At 30.6% G+C, this 20,201-nt stretch overlaps 1 protein-coding gene across 1 annotated transcript in view; it reads right to left on the bottom strand.

Annotated features, from left to right (window-relative positions):
• LOC108686962 (limbic system-associated membrane protein-like) overlaps positions 1–20,201 on the bottom strand; it is a 73,140-nt gene that overhangs the window by 3,567 nt on the left and 49,372 nt on the right. The window contains exons 4-6 of the mRNA XM_018192495.1: positions 19,022–19,241; positions 12,786–12,969; positions 2,302–2,444 (exon numbers count right to left, since the gene is read on the bottom strand). Coding sequence (XP_018047984.1) covers positions 2,302–2,444; positions 12,786–12,969; positions 19,022–19,241 — 547 coding nt within the window. The remainder of the gene's footprint in view (positions 1–2,301; positions 2,445–12,785; positions 12,970–19,021; positions 19,242–20,201) is intronic.

Below are 20,201 nucleotides of genomic sequence, written 5' to 3'. Positions count from 1 at the left end.
AATTGTTAAAAAAAACTTTTTTACAGTGATTAAAAACATCACTTTTGAATAAGCTTTAGATAGGAATCCTATATATATATATTTTTTTTTTAAACGCTTCAACTTTAAAGTGGAATATTTCGATTTTTAATCCCGCTCCGGGTATTGAGTTTTAAAGCATATATGTTCAGGACACTAAATCAAGCTTATTTTATAAGTTTCAAAAAAATTTAAAGAAAATGGATTTTTTCGGAGAACGTCCTTAAGTATTAAAAGCACTGTTCAATATAATTAAATATTGTTTTTTAATATTAGATTTTTGTAAAAATTATAAGAAAAGTTATAATAAGTAACAAACATATAATAAAATAAAAAAGTTATAGGATTTTTTACAAGAGTTTTCTTTTTGTCTTGGGAAATGTCATACGAGTTTGATAGACAGAGATTAACTTGGAAACCATAATGCGTAAGTCGCAACATCAAAGCATTTGTACAAAGTTTGTCTGTATAGTCAGAAAACTCAACTTGCGATACTTAGTTTCGTCGTTCCTGCATGAAAGCGTTTTAAGAAGATCCTTTATAACAAGTTCCGACATGCGAACTTTCTCGTAGGAGTCAAACATCAAGAGGACTTTTAGGCGCATCTGCGAGCGCAGTTCAAGATAAATATTAAATACTTCAAAAGCGTGTACTTCGGTAATAAATAGCCGAGTCTGCAACTATTACACAGAGAGAGTTATACTGAGTTATAAGCAAACGTTTCGGCTTTTGTAATAGGAGCAAGCGCGAATACCGCGCATCGGTGAATGTTGTGAATTCGTCAATTACTTAAGACTTGTAGCACAATTCCCTTCTAACTATTATCAGACTGTTTCGTATAATGCTAACTAGCAAAATTGTTTGAGACAAATTTTTACAGGCTATTCCAAAACTAGATTAAATTTTGACGATTAAATTTTGACGATGAAATTTTTCGAGACAAATTTCAACTCCAAATTAAACAAAACACACAAAGATAGTACACTAGAATTCCTGTACTATTTAAATACCGTTTAATTGAACATTCGACCGTTCGAACAGCGTCATCAAAGAAACGAAAATAAACATTTCATGTGTTTCAGTATAAACATGTATGTTTAGTTACACGACGTGCTCTTAATTTATAGTAATCTGAATTCTACAAACGTATTTGTGAAATATAAAATGTTACGTATGCCTTGCGTAAGTAAATTGATTTTTACAGGCGTTTTGAAGTATATGCTTCTGTGAAATAAATTTCACGATAGAAAGCTGCAAAATTAATAGAAAATTTATAAACTAAAAAATTATTAAAAAAAAACAAAAAAAATGGAATGAATAATAAAGAACACTGTTAAGTCATAATTTTTTTGTTGCGTTTACAAAATATCGTATAATAAGCAGACTTGTTAAAAATATTATTTGCGATTGATTATTACATAGGATATAATGGTGCAATCTGGATAACGAGGCATTTTGGAAAGTTCGGATTTCGCATATGCTTGTTAGCTACGGGAAACACCGCCAAAAATGCGAGGTGTGGTTTCATGAATAATGTGTTAAAGCTGTAGGAAGAAAGTAATTTATTTGCGGTCGCTGTTTTTAGAGTATCCTCTTAACTTCAAGTTTTTACATTAGAAAGTTTTGTTCTATATTTTTCAAAAAAAATTTCAAGTCTTTTTATGAATATTCATCTTTATCAACATGCATAGATATTGTTTCAATAAAACTGAAAAAGTATCTTATTTGATATATTAATAATTATTATGATTAAAATTATCTCGATCCTATTTAATTTGATTTTCAAATTTTCTTCATATGAAAATTCAGCGGACAAGTTAGACAGTTTACTTTTAGTGTAACGACATAGTTTTAGTGTAACATATATTTTGTATCTGATGTTAATATGTACGTCAATGAATGTTTTATATGTTATCAGTAAATGTTTTATATTTTAATTAAATATTATGCAACTCCCCTCAATTTTTTATATACAATTTGAAAATTTCTATGTTTTCTATATTTAGATAATATAGAAATATAGAGATAATATAGATATATAGAAAATATAGAAATAATAAATTTCTATATTTATTCAAATTTATTCTATTCAATATTTTGTTCTTCGATTAAATTAAATATAATAAATTGTTATATATATATATAAGAATTTTATTGTAGCAGTTTTGATACGTCCTATATAACGCAACTGAATTAGATGACAACATTTCATACGCTACGATGATAAAAGTGAAATTGCATAAAAAAGCAATCGAAAAATATCGAGAAATAAATTATTCTCACCGTTCAAAACATGAACGTGAACTGTGGCGGGTTGGTCTGGCATGGTGGTAAGCTGGCAGGTGTAATTTCCGCTATCCGAAGGTCCGACTTTAGCTATGCTGAGAGTCGAATTGGCCCCCTCTTCCATCAAGTCCGTTTTCACGCTATAACAGATAGACACGGCGTTGAAATTTCAATGCCCCAAAATCGTGCCAAGAATATTTTGTGCACTGTACATATTTTGTATTACTTGAGAAAAAGAAATGGTTTTGCAATTATTGTAATTTAACTGTAATTTATAACACTTGGTCAACTATGCATGTACTAACATTGTAGCAGTAATTAATTAGAAAATAGAGTTGCTAACCATATTTATATTAGCATATAATTATTGTTACAAATATTAAACATTTTTCTCTCGCTTGACGATGTAGCTGAAAGTATTACAATATAAATATTTATGTATTCAACTTCTGTACGCACAACTTCTGTAAAAAAGTATAAAATTATATAAATAATATGTGTAAAATTTACAACAGTAAAAATATAGATAATATAAAATAATATAAAATAATACATAAAAACAATATAAAATAATATTATATAAAAATAATATAAAATTGTTCTTAAAAAATTAATACTTTTATCGTTAATTGTGTAAATATCTCTTTATATTAGACGAAAAATTACAATAGTATATATTATATAATTTTTATGTGTATATATAAAGATTTTATATTATATAATATACTGATATTATATTATATAATAACATGTTATATTTGCATTTTTATTTTTGTATTATACATATCAATAACATAATTTAAGAAAAATTGTATGTACTTCGTTGGCGAATTAATGCGTAAATATTTCTATAAATTTAACTTCAATTGTAAAGTTATTTTTGCAAATTGTTTAATACTATGTATAAAGAAGAATATTACCTATTATAAAGTAGAATAATATTTTATTGATAAGTTGTGACTTTACGTGTAAATGTGTAAACCTTTAATAATAGGTTCCAAAATTATTCAGTACAAGTATTGTAATTTTACATGTAATCTTTTTTACAGTATTATTAAATCTGTACGTTCGAAATTTTTAATTCACAAATCTTTTTATCGAAATATCTATAATAATTATAGAAAACGTTTGCTACAAAAAGCTATTAATTGAATGGCTAAGAAGTATACATTCAAGATAAAAAATGTGTCAATCACGATGACACGCATTTCGGAAACATTAAAAATTTCTCGAGAAAAATGATCAACGCAAAGTCGTGAATCGTTCGTTGTAGTGCGAAAGAAGAGAACATCTCCTTAGGTTAACGAGAACTCTTCAATTTTGCCAGTTCTACTGCCCTTGCATCTTACTTCTTTGTCCTAACTAATCGCTGATTCTCCATCACCACTCAAGTCGTTTTTCTTCTTTCCCCGATTCCTTTTTATCTCTGCTCTCATCTGGCATGGCCGCTCTTCATTCGCACGATTTTATGCGAACTTTTTTCGCGGCAGAAGATAAGTTAATCGCAAATTGAGCCAAAATTATCGGTTCTCGCGAGAGTGGTGTGTACATACTCTGTGCAAACAACAGAATATTAAGTTTTACCGAATAAATATTTGTGCAGAACTATCGATCTATCTTGATAACACACTTCATACCTATCAACGCTTGTTTTTTTTTGCGTGAAATTGAATATTTCAACCTCCGTGTAAATTTGCAAATTTGCTTTTTTAAACACGGGGGAAACGTTATTATGATACAGTATCGTAAGAGCTTAAGAAAATTTGTAGAGTATAAACAATTTTTCTGTTTGTGTTGAAATCAAAAATAGATCACAAAATTTGAAACAATTTACAAAGTACTTAATATCCTATTTCATGCTTTGTATCAATGTAATTTCATTATTCCTTTTGATTTATCTTGTATGATTTATCGATGTCATAAAACGGTGTCCATCACTTGTACATTAATAAATCATCGAATACAACAGTTTTTTATAACGAGACCTGTCCTTTTCGTAAAATCGCATTCAAGTTGAAAAGAAGTGCGAAGAATGCAACGAGACAATGACTTCGTTAAAGTGCACTAATTGCAGACAGAAATATACCTTTTCTCCTTTTCTCGAGGGAGAAAAGTTTCCGCGTGAAACTGCATGCTGCAGAGACGTCTTGCGGAAAATTGCTCTCGTACTTGACGTTCCTATTTTTGTGAGAAACTAGCGGAAAAAGGGGACTATTCGAGCGAGCATTTTGTGCGAGTACAAGGTGCAAGTGGCGATTCGGAGTGTTCCAGCAGAGCAGTAAATATTGAGAGATGACGACACAGTTAATAGTTTGTAACATGATTTTATATCTTTTTAAAATATCAAAGCTAGATGTAATAAAAACGGTATTTGATAAAATAAAAAAAATATGAGAGAGAGAAAGAGAGAGAGAGAGAGAGAGAGAGAGGGAGAGTCGAAAATTAAAAAAGCAGTATGATTATAAAAGTTATAACGAATTTGTTGACAATTCTATGGCTCTGACGACGATCGCGTTGAAGCTGTATCCTATATGACTTCCAGTTCGCGCTTTTAAACGTTACTTGACAGCTAGAGCGGCAAACATTTGTCCGGTAAATATTTTACAGCGGAAATTTTTAGCATTTCCTTTTTGCGTTCTGTACACGACAGACGTGACCGCACGGAACAAAAGCGTGCGCTTTTGTGGCGATATCGCCTTGAACATATTATCGCCACGCCATGTGTCCTATGAGAATAATATAAAGTATTCTAATATTATTTGATAACTGGTCTCTCTTTATTAGTTTTATTTTAACGGATAATCAAATTGTGCCGAATTTAACGTGACTTTTCTTGCGCAAGACCGCCTGATATCTTTCATGTTTTTTTGCTGTGACGACTTTTGAGGGTAAAAGGATATTAGCAAGAATAGAGGAAGCAAAAAAGGATAAGAGAGGGATAAAAACCACTACAAAGAATAATTTAAATTGTCAATCTTGTCAAATAGATCCTATTAAGGATTCAATTCACGCTGCTGCAACTACTTATTTAATTGGAATGTGACTGTCCACGATTTTCCGCAGCAAAACATTTTTCTCTCACTTTCTCTCGTTGTAGTTTGACAATGACGTAACTTTACATGTCGCAATTGTTCAATGGTCGTTCTCTTTACGTTCTACCATTATTAATGTGAAATTCAGCAGAGAGAGAGACAAAGCTTTCCCTTTTACAGCTGTTTCTCCAGCTTCGCTATCCTTTCGCGAAGGAACGTCCTTATTTATACCGGATTGCGTGTCGCTGAGAGTGGAAACTTGACCGAGAAAGGTTTTGAATCGCGCCGAGCAAGCGAGACTTTAATCGAAAAAGTTCGTGCAATTTGTCGCTTTCGTTCTCCCCAGCCGGTTGAACACCGGTAGGTGATCGCTCGTTTATTCGCGATGTTGAGCGTCCACTGCCTACATCCAGCAACGTAAGAGCTTTTGTGAAAGAATTCTTACAATTAATCCGATACGGAAATGCGAAATGAAAATAGAAAACAGTTACCGAGAATCTTGGGATCAGCTTAAAAAAATTAGCATGATCCAATGTAAATGTAAACTTGAATATTTATGTTTTTAAATAGTTTTTACATTGTACTAAAAGCTGCGCCTTTATTTCAATTATTATACTGTAAATAATTTTTAATTTTGTGTTAATTCTACAAGTTTTAGAAGGTTAAACAACGACTAGCGTTATTTTTGCGTTTGTGAATAAAGTTAAGCTTGCGTACCAGCTTAAGTAATGAGATTAACGTCACTGATTAAAATTTCTATATGCATGACTCGCGTAATTTTAATGCGATGATAAATGGCAATTGGCCAAGTTGCGGAATGCAATAATTCAGAATAATAATTAAGGGATTGTGTCATGTATTAAATTAAATATTGTTTATATATTGTAGAAACTGTATCTTTTATAATCGCTGGTACTTTGTTTTATCCTTTAGCCCTGACGGGCTTAATAAGCAAGCTGCATAAAATTTAAGTTTTTTTTTATGTATATGTGGACGCGCAAATACTCTTACAAGCATTCAGTTATTTTTTTAGCAGTGCTCGGAAACTGACAATACATAACACAGTGTAAAGCAGTCGACAAACAATGATTAATTGTACGAGACATTACTTTGGTCAATGGATTTGATACGGCTGTTAACTCTATGTAAGCGATTAGCTATTTCTTTATTCGCGGCGCAATCAACCGAAATGCATCGGTACAATATAGTACTAGCAATTCATCATTTAACACGATGTTAATACGGTGAATGCTCTTTTTGTCAATGCGAACATATCCGTTATGTAAAATAAGTTCAATACTATCTGTTACTGTGCTCGTATATGTGAAAACGGTACGAAACTGTACAAAATGGAAATTAATGCTTATCCAACATTAATTAAATACATCTTATTTTACATTTTCATATATATTAAATTTTAATTACACAAAGTAGTACAAAAAAATGAAAAATAAAGAATATGAAAGTATTTCGTGAGATAAGATATCTTTTCATAATCATTAATAATTTAATTAATTAACAAGATATCTATTATGATTTTCAGATAGAAGCAACAGAGAAAGTATGCTTTTGCTGAAATCTAAAATTAGATACAAACCTAAAATAATTTTGTTGAACTGTTAAAATTCTCATATAAAACATAATGAATAATGCAGCAAATAAACTTTGACATTTTAGCAACGTTCCATTTGAACGTTCCAACTAGTTGCTAAAATAATATTAAAAATAAGTATAATTATTTTGATGGTCTAACAAAATTTATTTTCAAATTTGTATTTAGTTAAATTTTTAGATACTATATCAAAACTGACCATTCCGTGAAAGGATGTGCTTTCACAATTTTAGTAAAAATGATGAAGTTATTCGTATTTACCTGAAGAAAATCAAGCATCAATTTTTCAGTAAAAGTTTTTCAGTAACAAATTTTTATAATTTTTAGAAATGACACTAAAAAAATTCAAGTTTTTTTGTACAATATTTTCGCCTCTCTGTTTGGATATGCGCCAGAACTTGAACACAAAACAATATACGTACACATACAATATTTTAAGATCACATCAAGCGTATTTCATTATCTACTGCGATAACATATCTTCATTTATTTTAATTTCGTGTCACACGTAAAAAAAATCAGCGTTTGTGATGGATCATCACAACGTTGAGAAAATGAAAACACAAGAGAGTCAATATGTTCAAACGAGTAATGTGTCCTTTATCAGATTAAGTCAGGTTAAACTTACAATGGGAATAAATTAAGATAGATCGTAAACATAACGTTGATTCGATGGCGTGGAAAATTCGATTTAACACCGGTCAACTATGGCCACGCTTTGTGCATTACTATCGTCGTCGTAACCGGAGGTTTAATTACGCTCCCGAAAATTTAATGTAATTTGACACTGCGTAAAACGTTATTTTCCACCGTGTAGTTCCCCTTCATTCGATGATCGTTACGCCGTCAAGGGTCCTACTGTAATTTAATGAATTAAACGTGATGTTAAGCGCTATAAATTCATTGTCACGTTACCTTCAGCCTGGATACCGTCCGCAAATAATTCGATTAACGATTAATTTGAATCATTGTTATATCGCTACTTTATCAACGTCCAAAAATGTATACATGCATGCATTTCAGTTAAGAAGATATTGGTGAGAAATTTTCAATGCTCCATTTCCGTAAAATGTTCGATACTAGTTTGACAAGTTATATAATATCGCAATTGTATATAAATTTCAATAATTCCAAAAACATAGATGTAATTAAAAAAAAGATTCTATATTTACATAATGTTAAGAGAATAAAATAAAATAATAAAAAATAAGAAAAGTTGTGGAAGTCAACACAGTTAATAGTGCAATTATCTTATATTTATTTAGTTCATTCTATAAATCTTGATATAATTTCGCAACCATAATATAATAGAATGTTGATATTTCGACTCCTCTTTGAGTCAAAATTAATTATCCATTGTTAGATTACAAATTCTTATTCCGTAATGTTTTTAAATGTAATATAAATTTTACTTAAAAAACTTTGTATCAAGACATATACTTTACGTACATTCTCTAAATTTATCTTTATTTTATCAGTATGCTAACTGTCTGCTACGAAACAATTTTTGTTATCTATGTAATTTTAATTGTGTAATGGATTGTGGCGTTTATGTTGTGATTACAATAGTTTGTCAACTGTTGGGAAACCCATACATTACATGAAAATATTTGATTACGGAACAAGAATTTGTGATCTAACCATCTAACAATAGATAATTAATTCTGAAGATGACTCAAAGAGGAGTCGAAACAAAAAAAATTCTATTATATTATAGTTGCGCTCATCGAAATTACATCAAGATTTATGGAATAAATAAATATATGATAATCGCATTATTAACTGTATTGACTCTCATATTATTTATTACTTTTTATTATTTTAAATTTGTGGAGTCTTTGCTTTCATTAAATTTAAAATAAAATAATTTATTTTTTTATTGTGAAAGATAAATTAATTTATGTTAAACAAAAATTTTTAATAAAAATTTCTACCAGGACACTGCAACGTTGATCGGAGTCGACAATATCTAAAAGTGTGAGACCATCAGTGACGCGTTAAATTATAGGGGATAGAGAAAGTCGGATAGACGTCAGGTGATTAATTAAATGAAAGATTAAATTAAGCCAGATAGCAATAATTCTTGCTCGTCCACCATTGCAGATGCTACTATATTGGGGAAACGAATGCGATGGTACTGTAGCTTTATATGTAGCGTGTTTACGGTTGTGGTTCACAGAGAATTTCGCGTGAAAGCGAACAAGAGAGAAAGAGGGAAAAAATAATATTTAAGCACGATCGTCTGGGATGTATTCAAATGTGGCTCATACGAGCATCAAAATATTGAAATATTAAAAAAAAAAAAACGTAAAAGAGAAAATGGAGAAAATATAAAGCCAATAGGAATGACAGAAATCAATTCGAGAGATACAATAAACGAAAGATTTTAATTCTCTCTCTCGTTTAGAAATTTTATTTTCACTATTTCTTATAGAATAGAAAGGCGTTAATTAGTATTTTAATGTGTTGCAGACGGCAAAATATTTAGCGTCGGCAGCATAGTTGCCGGGCAGATCGCAGAGGGACGTTATTCTCGCAACAGGATCCACGACCTCGTGTATGTATAGTCGTATGTACAGAAGCGCGCAACGCAAACTAATTTCATTTACTGTCCCGCCGTGTCTCACCGGCACCTAACTTTACTGTCAGGATGGGCCCACGGAAACGTTGGTTTCGACCAAGAACCGGTCCCTCGAACACCGAAACCTTTCTCGTCGACACGTTGCCATTCTAACTCTCGCGGCTGCTATCATCAACCCACCATGTACTCCGTATGAGCACTCTACCGGCACGTATTTTCGGGTCCTTCGGGGATGTTCTTGTATCCTGGCCCGAGAAATCACGAGCAAAAAGGCGCATTGAAAGCGATGACACATCTGTGATGTCAGATATACGAATATAAATTTCCCAGGAAGCTTCTGTGAAATTCTCATAAAAAGTGCGAATGTCCAATATTAGTATGCAGTTTTTTCTAGAGAGAGAGCTTATGAAAGAGAGTTTATTTTAAAATATTTGAAATATAATTTTTATATACATACGCATATAAAAGAAAAAAGGGTTTTTATGGTTCCTTTTATAATCCTTTTAAACCGGCAATTTAAATATATAAAATAAAAAAAAACTATAACTTTTTTTCACATAATAATAAATCTTGATATCTTTCTCTATTCTTTCGTTGTTATAAAAGAGAATTACAAAAATTGTTTAACAGTAACATAAACAAGTTGTCAAAAACGTGTAAGTACATTATTATAAATTCACATCTCTCGTGAATTGTCAAATTTTCATTTCATTTCGTTTTTTTGGGATTGCAGCTGTGAGCATATATTCAACATGATAAATTGCATCATTTATCATACTTAACAAAGTGACACTGGACGAGACAAGAAAAACGCGAATATGCGACAATGTATAAATGGGATAAAATTTTGCGATGTTTTTCGATTTTCATGAAATTTTTGAACTCGACTTGAATGAAGCGCGTAAAACGACCGGAACACGTTGCATAATGGAATGTTTTATGTCCCATATCTCATATATTATTGAACGGTGTGAAACGAACTATATATTAACGAAGCTTAATACGACAGCGCGTCGCTCTTGCCTTTTTCTTATTTCCGCCTGAGTTTTATTCAGCGCGACAGTTGAACGAGCCGGCGAATCTCTCTTCTATTATACGGATCACGGATAATGAATTCTTATGCTCCAGAATCGGTTCTTTGAAATTATACTGTTCCAGCCGAGTTGCAGAGAATCTATAATAATACATAATCCCAAAGAGAGACGAGGAGGAAGAACGAGTCATATTTTTTAACGCTCCGACGGAACGTACTTACAAAGAGTGAGAATTATGTACATGCGCGATCTAGATTTGACTTTTCCCGGTCGCTTCCACAGGAAGTTGACACGGTCTTTCAACCGCGCGTAAATGCCCGTCAAACAAGGAAAAGTTTCGTGAATTAATTACACTTTGCTCGCATAACCGCGTCAAGTTTATCTGACATTTAGATTATGCATTTCTCATATTTGTCGAGAAGCATTCCAAGCGAGAACGACTTCGCGCGAGCAAATTTTGAATAATAGAGCTATTAAGCTTAAAGACCTCTTCGCACCCAAGCAATTCTCTGGCTTAGCGTATAGTTGTATCATATTATTACAATTTAAAAATATCCGTGTAGTCGCTTTAGATTTACTGAAAAACAAATCTGGTAGTCTTCGATCATATACACATTGTACGCAAGTAATAATTACTTGTTTCAAGTATTTCAAAAGTTCATATATCCGCAAATCTGTTATAAATTCATCACAAGCATCAAATTTATTCAAAATATATTCTAAATTTTAGTAAGTTTAATATTTCAATAAAGATTTTGTTAAATTAAAACGAATTCGATTTGCTTATTAAGTATAGAAGTATTAACTATAGAAGTGGCTTCTTTGATCAATTTTATATTCTTCAAAAGATAAATTCTTCTTTTAAGTACATAACAATAAGTTTTTCTAAAATTTGTAATAAGTATATTTTAAAATTATTCTCAAAAAAATATTCTTTGTTAAAATAATAACCGTTATTTGAGAGGAAGAAAGTAAATTGAGTAACTTTTCTTAGCAATAGAATATTTTTCTGTGTGTGTACATATGGACTGCTAATGTCAATTTCATATTTAATCTGATGAGTTGCGTCATCATTATTTAAATAAATAAATCAATAGAAATAATATTATTCCGTGCCTTATGATGCTAATGATGTTGCTAATGATGTTGAACTTTTCGTTCAATAGGTCGTTTGATATTTTGACAAACGTAATTAAAAAATAATTAAAAAAGAAATGTAATTAAAAAATAATTAATTCTATATCATACTTAAATACATAATTATGATATACGATGTGTACATTAGGCCTTTTCCTTTATAATAATTTTTATAATTTTTTAATTCTGAAATAGATATTATTTAACAAATATAAATATATACAAACAAAAATATCATGAGTTACCTACCGGTTACTTATGTCGCGTACGTATGTGATTTGGTTAAGTCACTTAAAAAATACTGGAACGTAATTACAATATATATAAAAAAGTATTTATAAATATCTAAAACATCAAAAATATGCAGTATAACATTTTACTAAATGATGATTTGAATTCATAAAGCCTAACTTAAGTTGAAAACAAATGTATTGTAGTTTCAGTCTTATTTTCACATTTTAGGTAACATAAATAGATTCATTTCATTTCAAAAGCATTGTATACATATATGAAAAAGTGGGGGATATTAACAGTCACATGTGTATATGATCGAAGCTAATAATAATAGCTATTAAATATATTTTGTTTAACATATGCATGCAATGTTTAATAAATATTGCCAAATGTAATAATAGTAATCAACTATTTGATAATAATTAGAAGGATAAGATAATGTTTAGAAAAGTAAAATGATATTAATTGGTTTAGTAAATGATCTATATTAATTGAACATTTTATTGAGATTATATTTCAAAGCCTCATTAATTATCATCTATATAGGCCCGATTATTATTAGACTTTTTTCAGTATTTTTACGTTTGATCTTATAATATATGATAACATATAATATTGACTGATACACTATTTTAATACATTTATTGTGTATGTGTATGTGTTTTGTATAAAGTGTATATTATATTATAGCGCCACAATACAGCTTTAATGTGTTAAATAAAAAACGGATGAAGGATGATAGCAGCATTAAAAATATAAAAGCTGGCTAAAGGACAGATTAAATAAGATTGTCTTCATTTTTCTTGGCTAAGTGGCAAGAAAAGAATACAATATTTAAAGATTCGGATTACCTGATACCGCCTCTCGTCGTATCGTAATTTAGCACTCTATTGCCGTGGAGCCACTGGACGACGCTGTATTGCACCTGCATCGCTATATGACGTACGACGCACAATAATTCGATGGTGCTATCAGCTTCATAATATTTGTCCCGCAGTGGTTCGCCTAGGGCGTCCACTATTTGGACGGACGGCGCTGAAAAATTCAAAAAGTAAAATTTATTAGGTATTATTCTTTGATCAGCAATGTTAAGGACTCAAATGGATAATTCTTATTTAATAACATCTTTTATCATCCAGAAAGAAAGTGAAACTAATATACTTTCCAAAAGTGCATTAACTTTTCGCATCCGACAAACATTCGACTACGCTCAACGAAGTCATAATTCTGGTCAATGCGAAAAAGATTGGGAACGTCGCAACCAATTCAGAGCTTTCCAAGCACATCGTCGACTTAAAGTTTCTATCCTCTTACAAGAAGTTTTCGAGTCCCCATATTTAAAGTAGAGGTACTTAGTTTAAATATCGAAGTATTCGCAGCTCGTACGAAAGTTTTGTACATGATATATTACGGAGCATACTGCTACACTTTTGTTGAAAAGCTGTCTTTTATTTGAAACATAATATTTCGATCTATTAACTTCTGATATCCGATTTTTTTTCTGATTTATCATGATACTGTCTACATTATCTTTTATTTCGCTCAGACTCATATAATCTACTCTGTTATTTATATGTATATATATATATTTTTGCAATTTCTTGGACTTCTATTATTATTTAGCATTGACAAATCAACAAGTGAGGATAACCGGAAATTCGAAATTGGAGTATATAAAGATCTGCTTTTTATAACTGAATAGTATATATTTTTGGAACTTAAAGTGAAAAAGGATAAGGTTTGATATTTTAAGATTTGACAGAAGAAAGAAAATTTGACAAGAGAAAGAAAAATTTTAATGCCAGTGCAAATTCTAGTGCAGAAATAAAAACCAAATAAAAACCTTAATACACTTTTTATTTATCGCGGCATATTTTTGTTCGCTATCGCAAACGGTAATTCCGTCTTACAGCTGTCACTTGAAAGATCCTTATTCTAACGCAATCAGCACTATTTGTCGAGTTTGTCGAGTTCGCCGTGACAATTTGTGCGTCATGAAATTTGACCGTACACATGAGCGTGATATTGGATTACATCGAATTCGGCTTCAAATATTTAACTTTATGGCCCAATAAATATCTCTCATATTGACGTCATTGGGCTGTCCACATGATCAAGTATCAAACCAATGGAGCAAACTAATTTATTCGCGTATCTCCGTCACCGTCTTCCGTTCGGCTAGACTCATTTTCAATTGATTTCTCTTTTTATGTAGACTATATCGTGACCATAAAAAACTAAGTAATGGAGGGCTACTGAAAGAAATCACGAAAAAGGGAAACGTTTTGGAGATAGATCAGAATGTTCTCTCGCGCCGACCTGGTACTCGACCTCATGAATACCGCGCGAAATGTAATCTCTCCCGCGCTCTCCCTTTTCTCTTTCGCCCGGCTTTCTCTTTTTACGTTCCCCATCTGAGGTATGCCGCATTTTATTTTGCATACTTTTTTGCAACACTATACAAAATTTTCCTCATTCCACTATCGTGTCTCCATCTGGAAATATGTTTTTCACTTATTCCCCTTTTCTTCTCTCTTTATCCAATAATTTTACGTTAACGTTGCAAATTTCGAGATATCGTATGTATTCGCAATTAATATAAATAATAGAATCCGAGCAGATATTAGTAGTTTTTTAAATACTTTGTGCGGATATTTATTTGTATATAATATTATAGAGATACATGTTATTAACATTATATAATGATGAGTTTAATTTCAAATTACTATAATGAATAAAATTTATAAAACAAATAAGAATTATTTTCAATAAAACGCTAGAATTTTTGTATTTCATTGGGAAAAATGTGCGGAGGATAAAACTTTAGCAAAGAACAAAGAGCTTTCTCACTGTTACATTTGAATTTAAAACACATTCATTCTATTCTTGAATATTTCAAGAGTCGAAAAGCAGATTAGAGATTGTATCGCATTCGTAAAACTTGTACGCTCTTTTGTTAACATCGTAACATCTTCTTTTATTAATATCGCACAAAGAGTACGCGTTATAAAGAGGTGGAGACAGAGAAAGAGAGATCGACGGTAGGCGTACAGAAGAGACGGACGATGGATAGAGGTCGAGAGAGTAGTACTGCATACCAAAATCTCGGTTACTTTATCTTGCAGAATCTCAGTTCTCTCACGGATTAAGTGTTGATCCTTCTTTTTACGTGCGCCCATAAACCGGCATGGGCACAACGACAGTTCTAACGTTCCTCAAATATAATATAGCGACAATGGTTGCATTCAGCAGAGAAAATATCTCTGCAACTGTTATAAAATTCTTTTATATAATTGGTTCACATTTAGATCCAGGAACTAAAAGCGAGATCAAGCACATTAAAGAGTTTTACAACAGTTGCAAAGGTATTTTCTCTGTTGAACGCAGTTATTAGCTATGTTCAGTTGATAAAGAAGATCAATAAGCGTTCAGAAATTTTTTAATAAATATGATTTCTTGTCATTAGTATTTCGCTAAGTAATAGAAATCAATTATAATAAAGAATCATTGAGGATTCATTGAGCTGCTTGTCTGCTGAACGCAGCTATTATTTACAAAATGAAAACATTTGCTGAAATATTAAAAAAATTTAGATTACTTAGATAGATTTGAAAAAATAATTTTATTGAACTATTAGAATAACAAAAATCTCAAATACAATGAGCAATGCTAAAAAAAATTTCTAAATTTCTATAGGACGAATTTTTTTTATGAAAAAATTTCTAGTTGAAAATAGATGAATCACAGAATTTTCTGGTTAAATTTATTAGAATTCTAATTAAGATAACCGGAATTCTAGTTGATATATAATATTTCTGGTAAAATCTACTAGAATTCTTATTTTTATTAGAATAATTGTATCAATCAGAATTCTAGTTATCTCAACTAGAATTCAAGTAGATTTAAGCAGAAAATTCTGATTCGTCCATTTTCTAAAATTATTATTTAATTCAACCAAATCATTTTTCTCAGTATGTCCTATAAAAAAATTATGTCATCTTGTGGTCAAAAATTAAATAAATTAATAAAATATCGATATATTAGTATGTAACTTGAAAGTTATACGAACCTGAAAGTTATAGAAGATTAACTTTGGCAATTAGTATGAGCATTTTGTGTAATTATTTTAATAGTTCATCAATAAAATTATTTCAAATTTGTATCTAGTTAAATTTTTAAATATTTCAACGAAACTTTTTCGTGCAAAATTGTGAGTTTACTCGTTTTATGTATCTGTTTTATGTTTCTTTGTGTGATGATTTGTGATTATACGCTACTGATTATATCTTGGACACGATAAAATAATTTTCATGTCAAATTATTATATTGATAATAGTACTTTTCGGCATTTACATATTATACCATATAAATTGTAAATAATTATGAATTTCTAATAAATAATTATAAACTAAACTCTAGAGATTAATTAATTTGCGATTGTTATATGTATATATTTATTACGCAAACATAAATCCATTCTGTTAAAAAAATAGATAATTGATAATTGATTGGAACATGCGACAATAGTCAGGCAGGGTGCATTCATATCTCTTGCGTTAATTATCGTACGGCGCGATCCATCGATAAAACGCGATTGCAAGATTCGCACAATGGACAATTGTGTTTACCGTAATTTGACTTTCAAAGTTGAACAGATATAGAAAGAGAATAGGTTGCTGGGAACAATGAGAATGCGCAATTCGACGATATATCGTTCTTTCAATGGCATTTGACGTTTCGGACCGCGTTACAAACGACCTCATGAAAGCTCACGCACAAAGGTATCAACAGTGTGAAACGATTAAATTTTAATTGTACGAATATCGAGTGAAATCTCGATAACAGGAAGGGCGAAATAAATGGCTAACATCTCCGTGTCACCATCGAGATGTAAATATAAAATAATTATTCGCAAAAGATTATTTATAAAGTAGCGATATTTCAAGGCAATCGATGATCGTCGCGCACACGACAGACATTATTTCGACAAATTACGAAAATGGAGAAATTCTAGAGGATAAGTGCGAGAGACTTTAAGTAGATAATCCCTTTGAACTCGCGTTAGGAGATTCTCGGCGATAACATGAAGAAGCTACGTCGTTTTATCTCGTAGAAGCGAAAGCTTACAATATAATCTCACATCAGCAAAGGCGCGCGAACCAGGAAATAAATAAAAAAAACAAACTTTTGCTTTTTTTATTGTAACCCTGCAATTCTGTACGATTTAACGAAAGCTAAGTCAAATACAATATCGCGTCTTTACTTATTAAAATTTATTATAACTTTTTTATTTCTTTGTGCATATTACTGTAGCTTCAAATTTGAGATATATTTTATATATGATCATAATAATAAGAATAAAGAAATGGGTGGATGAGATATTTATTAAAAAAATCGCGAAATCGCGAAAGAAATACAAAATATTTTACTGTTATAATTTAATGAATTTGACGATGTCAAAATAAACAGTTGGTGCGATTATTTTAAAACATCTCTCGTATATGAGGAGAACGGTTTTGTTAAAATATTTGAAAATACAGCTAAATAGAAATTAAAAAATAATTGTTTAGATTGTAGAATAATTATGTAGGACGCTCAAATTAATAATTAGAATATCAAATCTTTTTGAACTGAATATCAAAAACTTGTCTACATAATTATTTTAATGATTTAATAAAATTATTTGTAACTTCATCAAGTTTAAATTTTAATTTCGGCGAAATCATTCTTTTCATGAAAGATATTTTTTTAAATGATCATATTAATTATTTACTTTAACATCGCGTATATCGTATAAATTCGTATGGAATATTTTTGTATTTCCTCGAGTTATTGATTTTGCTTTTTAATAAATGTATCCATTCATCTATCTTTACTTTTATTTCGTGATGCTGGCTGTGTATTTTTACAGTGTGCCTTTATTGTTCTTAGCCCCTTTAAAATTATGCAATTTCTCTCCTCACATTTATTAAAATCTTCTTGTAGTTTGCAATTTTCCATTGTCCATTCCTCTAGGTCTACATAACTGCCACTTCACCTTTACGTACCATCATTTCGCCGAATTAGTCGACACACCTCGATTACCAGAGATGAAGTTCTTCCGCTTTGCACCGCGCCATCTTTCTGAACCGAACAGACCGTGGATTTTCTCTTTCCTGTCCCCGTCTATCTCAACTATAAGGTACTTCGTTTTCAATTATCCTTTTAAGCGATCTTCGCCGCAAGAACATTGCAGACGGAGGCAATTTGTCCGATCGCTAGTAGAATTGCGGAATTTGAGTTTCTCTTCTTCTTGTCTACTTTCTGTCGTTAGAATATTGAATCGTAGGTAGGTATTACCGGAGATATAGCGTCTCTTTCTTCTTTGCTCTCTTGCTAATTTAAATGAGCACGAAAGTGGCACTGAAGAAAGGAACGGCTCAAGAAAAAGGTTTTTCTTACCTTACTATAATTAGTCTATGTTGTTTCAATTCTTGCATTTAGCTTATCTATTTTTATTTAATTGTTAAAGCATATATGCGTATAAAAACTTTAATCTATTTTGTTTTAAAATATTTTTAATAATTTTGTTGTAAAATACATAGTCTATATTTCATCAAGCTTTTGGTTCGCAAGACGAAATAAAACTTGCGTTAAAATTATTCCAACTTTAAAATCTCTTTTATATTTTTCCTCTGTTCGTCACGCTACATTAAATTCGTCTCAGACACAGACGGGCGAAACAAAAAGGTGTTAAATAGAAAAAAAGAGACATGTGAAGAGAGAGAGAGCAAATATTAGAGAAGTTTTCGTTCTTTGCTCCGCTTCTTTTAAGAAGATAAAACAATTGCGTCAAATTGCTCAAAAAGAATTCATTCAGAAAAGTCTATAGCATTTTATAAGGAATTTAAATCTGGCGTGAATAGAAAGAGTGTAAATTTATCTAAATTTTTTTAATTTACTCACAGCGAACGTATGAATCAGAAGCATGCGGAAATCTTCTTTTCGCGAAGCTACGATTTGATGAAGCATAATTGTCATCGTTATCAACATTGTTGTCTCGAAATTGATGGTAGACAGAAGATCGTTAGCACACGTTATCACTTACCGTTAATGTGTAGGTTGACATAAATGAACTTTGGTGGATGGGTGCTGATTTGACACTCGTATTGGCCCTCGTCGCTGCTGTTAACACGCTTGATTCGCAGACGCCAGTTGTCCGGGTACTGAAATTCGATGGTATATCTCGAATCACCCGTATATGTCTGCTGACCCACCGTCAGCAATCTCATCTTCTCACTACTCTCCTGTCGCCGCAGCCAGGATACCTACATACAAATACAAAACGATCCTTCTGAAGAATGTGGTTTCATTTAAAACTAAAAAATTGTTCTCATCATCTTCTGCTCGTTTACAATAATAATTTTAATAATTATTGCGTACATCCTTCTGCGACTTCCATTAGTTTTATTGTTTATTTTTATTTTAAAGATTGAGAGTCCGATTCTATATATAAATATTTATATTTATATAAATAAGATCATAAAAAAATTGTTTCAAATAATAATCAAACCAAAAATTTAGAAGAAATTTTTAATCAAAATAGATATTTCTTATAGAGTTTCGGCCACAAAAACGATGCTATAAGTCAAATTGATCTATTACGTTTGCTTTTAAAATTATTTTGAATTTTACGATAAAAAATCAACAATTTATAGGAAAAGAGAATGGCTGCTTTCAGCAAAGAGAACTGATCAGTGAGAGTTCAGTGATTCTTTAATGTAAGAAATTGGTTTCCTACACTTATATATTCCGCGAAGAACTAAAGATAAGAATCAATCATATTAAAGAATCACTGAGCACTCACTTATCAATTTTCTCTGCTGAATATAGTATATAATATATAATATATGCAGTTTGTAGTCACAATATAATGTGAAAAATAAGTACTCAACTAATTTACCTTTGTCTTATGTAACTAAGGAATGATTTAAAATGTCATCATCTTTTGTATTTATTTTATTACTCATTTTAGAAATGAAAATTCCCCATTTTAGAAAACATTTTTTAATAAAATTATAATAATTTATTACATATATTTCATTTATAATAAAATTTTTAATAAAGAAGATTTTATTAAAAAAAAGAATAGACTTATAATATTGAAATCCGGCTATTCTTATACTAATCGTTTTTATACTAATTTTGTCAAATATTGTAAAAAGGTTTCTATTTTTCTGTATTTTTTCAAACTACATTTGAGATAATTTTTTATTTTTTGCTAATAA

Source organism: Atta colombica, unplaced genomic scaffold, assembly GCF_001594045.1.
Source record: "Atta colombica isolate Treedump-2 unplaced genomic scaffold, Acol1.0 scaffold198, whole genome shotgun sequence".
NCBI classification, from domain to species: Eukaryota; Metazoa; Arthropoda; class Insecta; order Hymenoptera; family Formicidae; genus Atta; species Atta colombica.
Note: the sequence above shows the minus strand (reverse complement) of the source record. Positions and strands in the feature narration are given on the sequence as shown.